This window comes from Maylandia zebra, linkage group LG18 (genome assembly GCF_041146795.1).
Source record: "Maylandia zebra isolate NMK-2024a linkage group LG18, Mzebra_GT3a, whole genome shotgun sequence".
In the NCBI taxonomy this organism is placed as follows: Eukaryota; Metazoa; Chordata; class Actinopteri; order Cichliformes; family Cichlidae; genus Maylandia; species Maylandia zebra.
Genome location: NC_135184.1, coordinates 1,652,734 through 1,665,552, shown reverse-complemented (window position 1 = coordinate 1,665,552; position 12,819 = coordinate 1,652,734). Strand labels below are relative to the sequence as shown.

Here is a 12,819-nt window from a genome sequence, read left to right as displayed (position 1 = left end):
TGAACTATAAACCATCTGCTGACCAACGACACCACATTTACTCCACTTTGTGCTTCCACGACAAAAATCAGCCTTAAATGTCGCGACCGTTACATGAAAGTTAGCTAACATGTTAAAGTGGCTGATGGAGATGTCACGCTCCGGGTTTCTTTTCCTACGGTGGCCCCGAGGTGGGAAACCCCTTCAAAAAACAGAAAACACAACGTTTTGGAAAAGATAACAAAGAAAAGAAAAACGCTCCAACATTCCGGGAACACGGCAGACACTCCAGAAACGAGACATGGCAGATGCAGGAAAAGGACAGGAACAGTTTTTTAATTTTGAAATGAAGTGAACCAGACTTCCTGTTAGCTTGCTGATGTCATTTCCTGTCTGAGCTGTGTCCTTCGTTTCAAACAGACTGAGCTCAAAGGGTCTGAGCGCTCTGCTCGTTTACGGCATCGTGTTGGAATCGACGTCTTTGGGTTTTTAACCGATGTTTGGCTGAAACGAGCCAGCAGAGGGCGCCACCTCCAGTTACAGGCGCAGTGACAGTCTGTTCCCACGCTTTTAGGTGTGCGCTACAACCGGAGCTACAACCGTTAATGTTGCGTAACGTGGCCCCAGCAGGCTCACTGTTCCTGAGTTACACATTCTGGAAACACCCGGGAAGACACAGGTACGTCTGCAGCTAGGGCTGCTCGATTATGGCAAAAATGATAATCACGATTATTTGACGATATTTATTTAACCCTTAAGACCTACTATAGAACCAAGTCCACCAGAGCTTATATTATTTTTTTTACATGTTGTAGTGCCATTTGTGGGAGCATTTCAAGTTGCTATACATCAATACAACTGTTATAGCCCATATTTTAATAATATGTATGCATTAAGTCCATAGTAACTACATTAATTGCAAAAAAGTGCAATAAACTACAAAAAAAAATTGAAAGTCGTTTTTGTTTTGTTTACATATATTTCTACTTGGAGAAATTTAAGAGGCTTATCCCTCAAAACTTTAAATACAAAAAAGTTGCAAAAAATAGTTTACAACAGGAAATTTATTTTGAGTGTCTTCATAGTTTTATTTTGGAGATACAGCAATTTTTATATACTGCAGGAAAAACAAAAAACAATCCTATGATGCAAATTTGCAAAGAAAGCAGCAGGTGCATCAAAATAAACTATTTCCAGCAGTGCAATTCGAGTTCTAAGCATCCCAGCAACTATTCAGAAAAGTATAGAGTCAAACATGACTTATAAAAACACCAGTATAGGCTTTTAAGGCCTACAAGTAAAAAACTACATTTCCCGCGAAAATGACGTCGCTTCCGGTTTCGGCCAGGAAATGGCGGACATGCGATAGTTCGCGCTGACTTCTGTTTCAATGTGGGAAGTGTTATGAACAGCTGATCGGATCGGCAAAGCGTGTTTCTGGAATATTATGTTTTTGTTCCTGCAAGCGCTTTTTATGCAGTTTTTGCAAAGCTTTATGTGGAAGGAAACCGTGACCGAGGACAAGCTGATGGCATCAGATGTAAGTACAACTCCTCCGGTTTCATATGCAAAACAAATTATTGCGCTAGCTCACGTGGTTGCAGAGCTACCGGGATTTAAAAATAGTTACGCAAAACGGAGCGTGCTGCTCTGACCGGCTTTAAAGGGTTAACAATGACTTTAAAAAATAATATAACATAGTGTGCAACACCACTGAAGTTTTTTTTTTACCTCTCTTTTCAACCAACAGCAGTCACTCTCCTCTCCAAATAACTTCTGCTTAGCTTTCAGAGCTTCCTCTTAATCATCCGGTCTCCAACCTTTTTTGCGCCACGGACGGTTTATGCCCGACAATATTTTCACGGACCGGCCTTTAAGGTGTCGCGGATAAATGAGGGAGGGGCTAATAATCGGCTCCGTCATTTTTAATGATCGTTGAAAGCCCAGATCGTAATCGTGATTAAAATTCGATTAATTGAGCAGCCCTATCTGCAGCTGACGTCGGTCGGCTAACGGAGACGAGTCGGATCTTTCGTCCCGGACGCTCACAGCGCATCTGGACAAAATCCCAGCAGCACTTTCAGGACATCTCTGGGAATTTCCCCCTCTTGGACTCGAGGAAGAACGGATTAAGATTTCAATCCGTGGAGCAGTTTTAATGTGGAAGACTTGACACGCTGCAGACTAAACAGCTGAAGCTGGACGTTTATTCCACCTCTAAAATAATCACTGGCTGCGTCTCTGCTCGCTCTCGTTCGCCTCCTGACAGGCTGTTTGTTTCCAGGCTGAATGTTTGTGATTCCCGGAGGACTTCCTAAAACCAAGCAGCATTCTTCCTTCAAGAAAACACATCCCGGGCGAGGCCTCCACACTGGCACGGAGCTGCAGTTGATTGATGGCAAACAAATGTTCGCTACAGTTTAGACAGCGGCGATTTGGAGACGAGGCTGCTCCGGCTTCCTGGATGGGACAGCGTGAGGATCTGCAGCTGCTGGATGGGCCGGATGCGTTTATGCCGCATGAATGTCGGAGATGGGAGAAGAACCGGCCTTTAAAACGGTCAGCAGATAACCGGACCAGCTGCACTTTTTAACAAGCCTTCATCTGAGCCAATCGACACCTGAACCTCCGTCGGGGTTTAGTTATCTGAGGTTAAGGCGGAGAGCGCAACAGCAGATTTGTATTTTGAGTTCCTCGGATCATATACTTCCTGAGTTAATCACCAGCACACAGGTCACGTCAGGTCATGGCTGGTGGTTTATCATCAGCTGACTCTTCTCAACGTTTAGTCTTTGTTTTAATATCGTCTTTAAAATCAAGCCAAACTTAAATAAATCAAATGTTCTAAAATAAGAAAAGACTGAAAAATAACACGAAAGACTTTCAGAGTTCGTGGGCTTCGGCTTTTTAAGGACCGACCTTACTGAAAACTGACGACGGTTCAGAAACAACGAGCTGCGTCAGATCCTGACTGAAACTATGATCCGTCCTTAAAAAGGATCTCCATGCATGAAGATCTGATCTCCAGCATGTCCCGGAGACCTGCAGCAGCTATGAGGAACACCGTCTGCAGACAGTGCACGAATAAATTCATCTGATAAAAACCGAACCAGCAAAGTAGACGAAACGCTGATGGACGGGCAGCTCCGTCCATCCATCAGGACCTTCTGTCACTCGCTGTTTTCAGAATAAATACTTACACACAGCCTCCTTTCAGGACCGTCCTGATCACATCAGCTCTAAATGAATAATGTGAGTCACTGATGCCACAAACTCTCCCGCAGAGTCTGACAGAGGAACATTCATCATGAGAGTCTCTCCCACTGCATCATTCGTGTTTCTTCACCTCCAGCGTGATGACTGTGGGAAACTCAGTGTTCCTCTTGTTACTGATAAAACCTATAAACTGTATTTAGAGCACTGTCTGTGTGTGTCTGTGTGTGTCTCTGTGTGTGTGTGTGTGCGCATCTGTGTCTCTGTGTGTGTGTGTGTGTGTGTGTGTGTCTCTGTGTGTGTGTGTGTGTCTCTGTGTGTGTGTGTGTGTGTGTCAGAGTGACCTTACAAAACAAAAACTGAGGCGAGAGGAATGAACACAGACTCTGCTTCCTGCTCATGAAGCAATCACAAACACGCTGACGGGCGACAGGAAGAGGAGGGGACAACGAGGAGCGCGCTCCAGCTGCCGGGCGCTCGGGCCAAACCGAGCTGGGAAATCCGGGGGCGTCGCCTGGAAGCGGGTCGCAGCGCAGGCGGTGCTGCTCAAGAACTTCTGTCTGCAGAACGAGGGAACACTCGCTTACAAAAGCATTGCAGATGCTGATGTCTGAAACTTTCCCTTCATTCTGGGAATATTTCATCAGTTTCAGGCTCCAAGGGAACAAATCGAATATTCAAAAGACAAAGAATCTTTGATGGTTACGGAGAGTTTGTTTAGGGGAAAGCAGCGATCTGGTTCATGTGAGCTTTTCCGACTGTGTGAACGACTCCCACCGAACTCCGATTTCACGGAGCTGCTGCTCTTTATCAAACTAAACCTCCCTGTGCCCAGATGTGCGGCGTAACCTCCGGCTTCTCGTTCTGTGAGGGGAGGAGTCACGATGTCTCAGGTGGCGTCACACGCACGCCTTCATCCGTAGTTACTGAGGCTCAAACAGTGTCCTTATTTTATTTCTAAATAAGAACTTTATGAAGAACAGAAGACACGTTTAAAAGGATTAAAGGTCAAATTTGTGCCTCAACATGATTCTCGTCACATTTCTGTTTTCAGATTTTCTAACATCACTTTTCTGTGGAGCTGATGTTGTTTCTGCTCTCAGAGCCTTTAAAAGTGATTCATGAGGTAAAATCAGAAGTAAAAACGCGCTCACCTGGAGGACGGGGCTGTTGTCGAAGTTGTAGGCGCTGGGTCGTCCCTCCAGTGTGGAGAAGGCCACGTTTCCTCCCGTGAGCGGCGAGATGTCGCTGAACTCGTCGGTGCAGAGCGCCTGCTGCTCGTCCTGGCCGGTGCGGATGAAGCCGCGGTTCGCTTTCTGGTAGGTCTTCTCGCAGGAGCTGCTGTAGTACTGGTACGGCACCCAGGGGCTGCCCTCGCTGGTCCGCTTGTAGATGGCGAAGCTCTCCGGCCGGCTGGTGTGGAACTTGAGGCGGACGTAGGTGATGTCGAAGGCCTTACCTGCAGAGAGAGGGAGGAGCGTTAGGTTAGGTTTAGTTTGTGTAACAGATGGAAGGAGACTAAAAACCTGCAGACCGAAAGAAGCTGAGAGTCGGACGAGCTGCAGGATCAAAAATACTGATGCTCCAGGGCGGAGGTTAAACCATGCACAGCACAGCTGGATGCAGCTGTACCTCCGCCCTGACTGTAACCTGAGGATCTCTGCGGAGCATCGTGTCTCTGCAGGACTGTTTCCTGACGCCCGCTCGGGCGCTGTCGGGGGGATGATCTCGGGCGATTTGGGAAATGCTGAGCAGGAATGTGAAGTGCAGTTCTTCCTCTGACTGCGACACTCGGGGCTGCGGACGGTCTCCGCATATTTGGCGAGTCTGAGCAGGTCGGCCTGAGCGCTCCAGCAGCCGTCAGTCAGCGAGCAAAGGGAGGCCGCCGCGTTTGAGCCGGGCGGCGGGGGGTACGGCTGTTTGCTCAGCCAAAGAATCTGCTCTGTAAACAGTGCGCTGACAGGGCCCCGGTCTGGAGGGGCCCCTCTGTGTCAACGGCAAATAAAGGTGAAGCTGCTGATAGGACTGAAGCGCACAAAGAGCTGCAGTTTATTACAGGAAACAATGAAGCAACAGCAAACACGCCGCCGGCGTCCTCCCTGTGTGTGCGTGACGCTCTGAGGACCACACCGAGTTTATGAGCCCATTTACTGCTCACAATCAAAGCCTCGGTGGATGCGACGTCACCGCTGAGGTTTCATTTTCTGAATTACCGGCCGCTCCGTTCACACAGCGCTGCAAACACAGGCGGCCAATCAGAGGTCAGGCTGAAGGTTTTAAATTTCACGCAGCGGTTTAACAAACAGCACCGACCCTGGAGCGCTGGATCAGGGACGCATCAGCACATCTCATGAAGACCAAACTGCTACTGTGCTGCTTTCATCTTCACAAACACGCTCGCTTCGTCTTTTCACCGCAAACCAAACTCGGCGTGAAACAAACAGAAGCAGATGTTTTTATTTCCTGATGTGACAGACGATTGAAACCAGCCGCCGTGAACCTGCTCTCCACAGCAGATCCAGGACCAACCGTCACGCAGAGCCGCCGAGTTATAATCAGGAGCCACAACACTGTAGACTGTCAAAATAAAAGCATGGACACTGGCCATTGGTAAGTCAAACATGGGTGGAGGTGTTTTCTTAGAAGAATGAAAACCAGACATGAAGAAAATGTTCAGAACGGATTAAATGTGTGTCACTGCGTTCCCAAAGTGTCGGCCTTGTGAGGCTGTTTACAGTAATCGAGTTTGAAATATCCTTCAAACATTCATGATTACATATTTACAGAGTCATAAAACAAAAGCTGTTCCCATCACAGGTGGGAAACGGCTCAAACGCAGAGATGGAGCAACAAGATCAAACAAAAGGAAGACGCTGAGGTGACGTTTGTGAGGGGAGCAGAACGGGCCTCGGGTGGACGGAGGTCTGAACACCAACCGTGCTGCTTTTATGTAGCCTCCCCAGAACGTCCCCTCACAGGTCTGTGTGCTCGCAGAGATCACAGCATGAAAAGGAAGCGCTCCGTCATGGTTTCCCACACATTCCTCCACAGCCGGTTCAGTTCCTGGAACAAACTGGGCTGAGTGAAGTTCACCAGTTTCAGAATAAAAGGCCGTTTCATTCAGATCTGACGGCGAACACGTGGGACCTGCAAACGTCCCGTGGAGCCTCGCCGGCCTCGGATCAAGGGTTTATGAAGAGGCGTCAGAGGAGACGAACGCCACTGACAGGAACACAAACCCGTCGGTGACGTCTCTTCAGAAACCGCACAGAAACACGCCTCCGCATCCTCACGGACGGGACAAAAGCGTCTGTTGTCGCAGCAATCGGGAGGCAAACAAAGTCCAGGTGGCTGCTGGGACAGGAGGCCGGAGGGGCCCGCAGGAAGTGACGCTGCAGACAGACGACAAAGCGCCGTCCTGAGAACACAAAGAGGAAGCCACACAGACTGGAAAAACAAACCGAGGATGAACCGAGCTCCTGCTGACGAGGAGCCATCTTCATGCTGCCACCATCTTTCATCCGTTTCCCAGCATGCACAGAGGAAAGTTGATGAAACTTAAAACTCTGAAAGACGTGGCTCTATGAGAGCAGGTGGAGCCTTCCAGCAGAATAAACCCTCATAAATCTGAGATGATTCAGGTTTTATGGAGATGAATTACAGGGAGTTAACAAGAGCTATAGAGGTGAAGGGTTAACAGCCTCGCCTGCAGCTGGACGACGTGTCCGTTTCACATATTTGACATTTGTTTCATTCTCGTCTTTTTACCTAAATCACAGAACAGGTCAGCCATCCTTAAAATGACTACGAGCGCTTAGCTACAGCGACTGAGCACGCTGGTGGAGCGAAGCAAACATACCCCTCACCCAGGAGAGCCGGGTGCACCAAAGCTCCTTCACCCCAGGGATCGCTTTATTGTCAGAGTTTAAAAAAGTATTTTAATTAAAAGAAAAATAAACATACATCAAGTAAATCAGATTATTGTCCTCTGCACAGTCACAGGCCTCCAGACGCTGGATGTAAGCTGCAGGCTGTGACGTCACACACTGGTTTAAGTCTTCTCGGTCTGTTACCACAGTAACCTCACAGCAGGTCACATGGTGTCATTAAAAAGGCCCCAAAAACCTCCAACAGCTCCAGTTAGCTGCAGTGAAGCTAGCAGACAGCTAGCCGCCTGTGTCGCCATCCACCTGTCGGTCAAAGAGGCCACGCCCCTAACGATGTATCCGGTTGTTCAGTCTGACGTCACTAGCCGTGTCTGGACCTAAACTCCGCTGCAGGTCCATATATCAAACGATCACTATGGCATTACTGAGAGTTGAAAAACTGTCTAAAGTCTTTCATCTTTAATAAAATGATCAGCGTTCTGCTCTACCAGGTGTAACAATTGAGTTTAACATCCAGGCATCCATGAAAACGGAATTTATGACATTTAACGGAGTTAGAAGTTAGCAGGGAGTTAGCTCGCTAGCTTCTATCTAAATACAATATAGCATGTCCTGACTGCAGGGTTTTGGAAACAAATTCAAACGTACAGCTCTGTTATCACTTCCAGCATAAATGAAGACAGAAAACTAAACAGCAGTGACGTTTGTAGGGTTACTGAAGTTGGGCTAGCTGGTATATAATGATGTGCTACGTGACCGCTAGCGACACAGCTATGTTAGCATAATATAAACAAGCTAACTTTTTTTCCACTCGATAAAAGTTAACGTGAGTGTTCTCGGTGGTCAGGAACAAATGTAATCGCATGGCAGGATGCTGTAAAAGGACCAAACTTCAGCCAGGAGAACAACTGAGATAATCCATCCACAATACGAGGTTAGTCATTCATATACTGCTGCATGGGCTGGGCTGTAGTTACATCCTAAGGTTTTAAAAACTGAGCTTAAATAAATGATTAGCGGTAATAAAAGCCGAGGGAGGTCAACAGTGATCACTGACTGTTTTAGGAGCTTTTTGAGATCAAATAGAAGAAAATACAAAACATTAAACATGTTAACAACACAAAAGCCATATTAAACGCAGACTACTTTAGACCCGGAAGTAGGATTCGTCGTGTCATCACTGAACAACCGGATAGCAACTACAACCAGAGCTGCAAACACGTTAACATGGGAGTTCATGGGGACTGACTCACCGGAGCCCCGGTGGACATTAGTGGAACTGCAGTTTCTGACTCGCACAGATTAAAGTGAACGTTTTTCCTCGATTTGAAAATGTGAGATTTGGTTTTTGTACAGCTTTATTTTTCTGATTTATTTCTCATCAGCAAAGCCAAGTATTCTATTATCTAACACGGTGACCTGGAATAAACCAGTTGAGATCATTTTTTACACGTTAAGCCTCCTAAAAGTGTAAGAAGTGAGTAAAAGAGGAGCTTTTGTCCTCTCATATTGTAAACAGGAAACGGCGCTTTAATAAAGGCCGGATTAAAAAACAGTGAACTCAACCTTTAAGCCAAATTCACTATAGAAGCTTTTTGTCTGCCCCTCCTTGGAGCCTCTGAGGATTTAAGCTGCCGTTAAGACGCTCCTGCAGCAAAGCCGCCGCTGAGAAACAAACGCAGACATCGTCAATTAGCTGGTTTTGCTTTAAGCGGCGCTAACCCGCCTTTTGTGGCACGCTGACCCTGCCAGAGTCTCCTCGGGGGGCCTCGGAGTCACGCCCGAACATGAAAAGAGCCTCCAGTCGTTCTGGAGAAGCAGCTTTTCTTTCCGAGGGACCGGTGGGGGTGACGGGGGTGACACGGCAGGAATGTGTTTCCGCTGGGCATAGTGACGCCGGACGGAGGGACGGACGGAGGAAGAAAGAGACCACAGAAACTCAAAGACGGAGAGGGGGCAGAGGGGGCTGCTGGGAGTTTTTCCTGCCCTGATATGGAAGACACGACGACTCAGTGAGCAGAAATGCAAACGAGCACGAGGGAGGACGAGCTCTGCTTAAGTGCCAGCGAGCAACGTAACGAGACCGACAGCTTCCGTAGCTGCACGTGACCTCTGACCTCTGGCCTGAATCTCCCAGTCTAAGCCTGGAGTCCAAGTTTGGATCAGAAGCAACAAACTTATCAGAACTTTAGCTGGAAAAACTCAAATGTACGGAGGCCCAGAGAGGCCACGATTACAGCAAACAGTCTCAAAGGAGTCGATATGAAGGCCGCTGCTGTGACTCACTGATCTGGTACTCTGTCTTACTTTGAGCTGCGTGATGATTCTTATTGCAGCCTCGCTCTCTGCAGCTCTGATCAACTGAGCATGTGCGCGTGTTCGGCTCCCCGCGGCACGTCTGCGTCACGCCACTCTGCAAGCGGAGGATCAGGTCGGCAACGGGATGGCAAAGAGGAATTTGTTTGGGAAATGCTTCCAAAAATATGAGAAGGGTGACGCAAACTGCCCGTAACCAGCGTCTGAATAAACCGGAGAGATGAATCAGCGCCGTCACCATCTGAGCTTTTATTTTGGCAACTGTGGACACAGTCAGGTGCGTTTGGTCACAAACCTCAGATAGTCTCTTATAAAGGAGGCTTTATTTCAGAGGCAGATGTTCTTCGTCCACAGAGGACGGCGTTTAACGAGGAAGACGTCCTTCTGGAGGACAGATGAGGCAGGGGGAGGAAGCCGATGCAGTCGGCTCGCTCAGGCCAGACCTGAAAATCACGAGCTGTCCTTCAACGTGTTCGAGATGCAGCTGTTTCCTCTGACACACTCAAACCTGATGAACCCACATGGAAACAAGCAAAGACTGTAAAGAATCACGGACAAATAACCAGACGCAGGCCTCACTGCGAGCAGCCGTCACACGTCAGCCCGGCTGAAAAACAAAACCAGGATCAGGAGACGTTTTTTTCTCTCGTGGATTCCTGACATCGCTGCTCCGAACGTATCCGAGCCTCGGGGTCGGCCTGAGGGGTGGTGGGGGTGGGAGGGGCACGCCCCAGCACGCTGTGCGGCCCGGTGACATCATCGCATTTTTCTCAGAGCTGTGACATTTTCCTCACAGTAAAAAAATAAATTCTTGAAATGAATTCTGCTGTCACATTTCATAGCTGCTCTTCACTTTGAGAACATTCATTTCTGGCAGTTTGGCATTAAATCACGTTTTGAGAGAAACCAGCACACTGCACTTGGGTTGTTCAAGTACTCCGAGGTAACGAAATGACAGAAAAGGAAAAGGTGACAAATCTCAGAGCATCCGTGACTCTGATGAAGGCTAACAGCTTCACTGTGTCGCTCGCTTCCTGCCATTATAAACACATATTTCCTTAGAAGAAATGAAAATAAACGTGCAAACATGGCCGTTCGTAGCTTCTGTCAGGTCTTCAAACTCCGTGTTTTATAGTGTAAACTCCACGAAACTGGGGGCTGAGCTCCTTTAACACATTTCTTGGATGTTTGGGAGCTCTGGAAACTTCCCGGGCTCGTCCTGAGGGCTGGGAGGGGGGGAGGGGGGTTACAGTTGTTGTGAAGGTGGGGGGGGGGGGGGGGGGGGGGGGGGCACGCCTCAGCTCACAGCACGGTCCAATTAAATTTCCTCCCATGACATCACCGCATTCTTCTCCAGGGAAACGAACAATGGCCGCTTTGACTTTTGGACGTGTGGGCACCGCCGAGCTTCGAACTCGCGCTGACGAGTCCGGGCAGCAGGTACCGCGCAGGAGAAAGGTCAAAGGTCGCACTGAGCGCGCTCTCTCTATTTACATCCACTCCAGTAATCCGATTATTGTCAGCTCAGGCGTGAACGCAGCGGGCTGAGGACCACTGCAGACTTTCAGTGTTTGGAAACAAACACGTGAAAATGTTTTGAATGCCGAATTCAGCCGAAGAGCCTAAAACATGAAGTCAGATCATCATGAGTGGGTTTAAACGCAGCTGCTCTCGCTGCGGGGGAAGCATCACCAAATCAGCTGATTTTAAAAGGGAGTTTGGATAAAGCTGCTATTCCAGGGCTGCAGGGTTGTAAAAGAGGATTTAAAGTGATGACAAACAAGATGAGGCAACAGGAAACAAAGAGGACCAAACTTTGTTACGAACCAGACGATTAATCAATGACCAAAATCAGCTGATCGTACGGCGATCGCTGCCGGAAACGTGCGAGTGTTTCAAGTGAAGCGTGTTTCACATTTACGTACAAAGATGAACTTTGACCCAGTCTCTGACTGAACAATGGAACTAAACGAACTTTCATTAAAGACTAAACCCTGTCGAGAGCTGCGAGGATCCTCCACCAAGCGTGCTCGTCTCCCAGCAGGTGCCGGGGTCAGAGGTCAGCGGGCTGAAGCCGCTCACAGATAAAAAGCACCATCAAATTGGATTGGGCTTCTGTGAAAGGCTGCTGGGGATGACGCAGGAGGAGCAACGCGAGGAATGCAGAGGCGTTTAACCCTGTACGCCCCGCGGCGTTCCACGCTGCGTCCTCGTCTCCAAGGATACGTGACAGATACGAGAATCGGGTCACTGACTGCGGCCGCGACATGTGCAGTGCAGTTACACATTAATGTCCCGGTTAATCTCCAACCTGCTGCTACCTTAAAGGAACAAACCTCACACAGTTCCAGACTTCATTCACTAGTTGCTGAATTTATCTTTATTCGTAGATTCGTTTGCTTTGTGTGAGAAGCTGTGACCTCCTCCTGCCTCCGTGCACACGCTCATACGTCCAAGTAGAAACAGCCGACGCTTTAAAAGTTTCCTGAAAATGAAGAAGACTGAAGAATGCAGAACGCTGTACAGATGTGTGATAACGACCAGGTGTTATCTCTAAACATGCAGAGAGTCAGAGGGGAGCCGAAGACGAGTCCAAGCCGCTATCAGCTCCATCTGTTTCATAAACAACCGCTGGCTGAGCGAGCGCTCCGATTGGCTGTGAGGAGATTAAAGAGGCAGGCTGGATGTCGAGGTGAGAATGCAGAGGTGTGTGTGTGTGTGTGTGTGTGTGTGTGTGTGTGTGTGTGTGTGTGTGTGTGTGTGTGTGTGTGTGTGTGTGTGAGAGAGAGTGATAACGAGGCTGCAGGCGGAGCTGAACGCTCGTCAGCAGCTCCAACATAAACTGAGCCGAGCGTCTCCGCCGCCGTGACATCAGCACAGGTCACGATGGTCACGAGCCGGCAGAGAAACTGTGACCTGCCTGTGGGCGTTTCACAGCTCGCTGATCATGTGACCGAGCAGTGAAATTAAAGCCGTTCTTTAAAATAAAAATGAAAGTCTCTGAGCACGAGCAGCACGGCGACGCTCACACGCTACCCCGACGTTCCATAGCGTGTGTTGGGGAAAGAGATGTTTCACTCTTCTTAACACGAGTAAGAGAATGACTGGAACATTTGTCTGTAACAGTGAGGCGCTGTGAAGCGCGGGGGCTTCTGATCCAATAATCAAACCCAGGAAAAGTTCCTCCTGCTCTCCTCTGAATCAGCCCATTGTGAAGAGAAACAGATTTTTATGAGCCTGCAAAGTAAATCAGGGTCATCCTGGACCTTTTATATTTTCAGGGCTGAAAAACACTGAAGCTGGAAACTGCAGTCACATCAGTTTTACACCCACACTCTCCTCGTCGCTCAGCTTTGAGCTTCAGCCTGACACAGAGGAGCAGAGGCCTGGACGTTTCTGACTCTAATGGAGAACACATCAAGTG

The 12,819-nt window shown here is 48.5% G+C and overlaps 1 protein-coding gene across 1 annotated transcript in view; it reads right to left on the bottom strand.

Moving 5' to 3' along the window:
- The window catches only part of lamc1 (laminin, gamma 1), a 46,514-nt gene that overhangs the window by 18,561 nt on the left and 15,134 nt on the right, over positions 1-12,819 (bottom strand). The window contains exon 2 of the mRNA XM_004573511.4: positions 4,347-4,651. Within this exon, the coding sequence (XP_004573568.2) occupies positions 4,347-4,651 (305 nt within the window). The remainder of the gene's footprint in view (positions 1-4,346; positions 4,652-12,819) is intronic.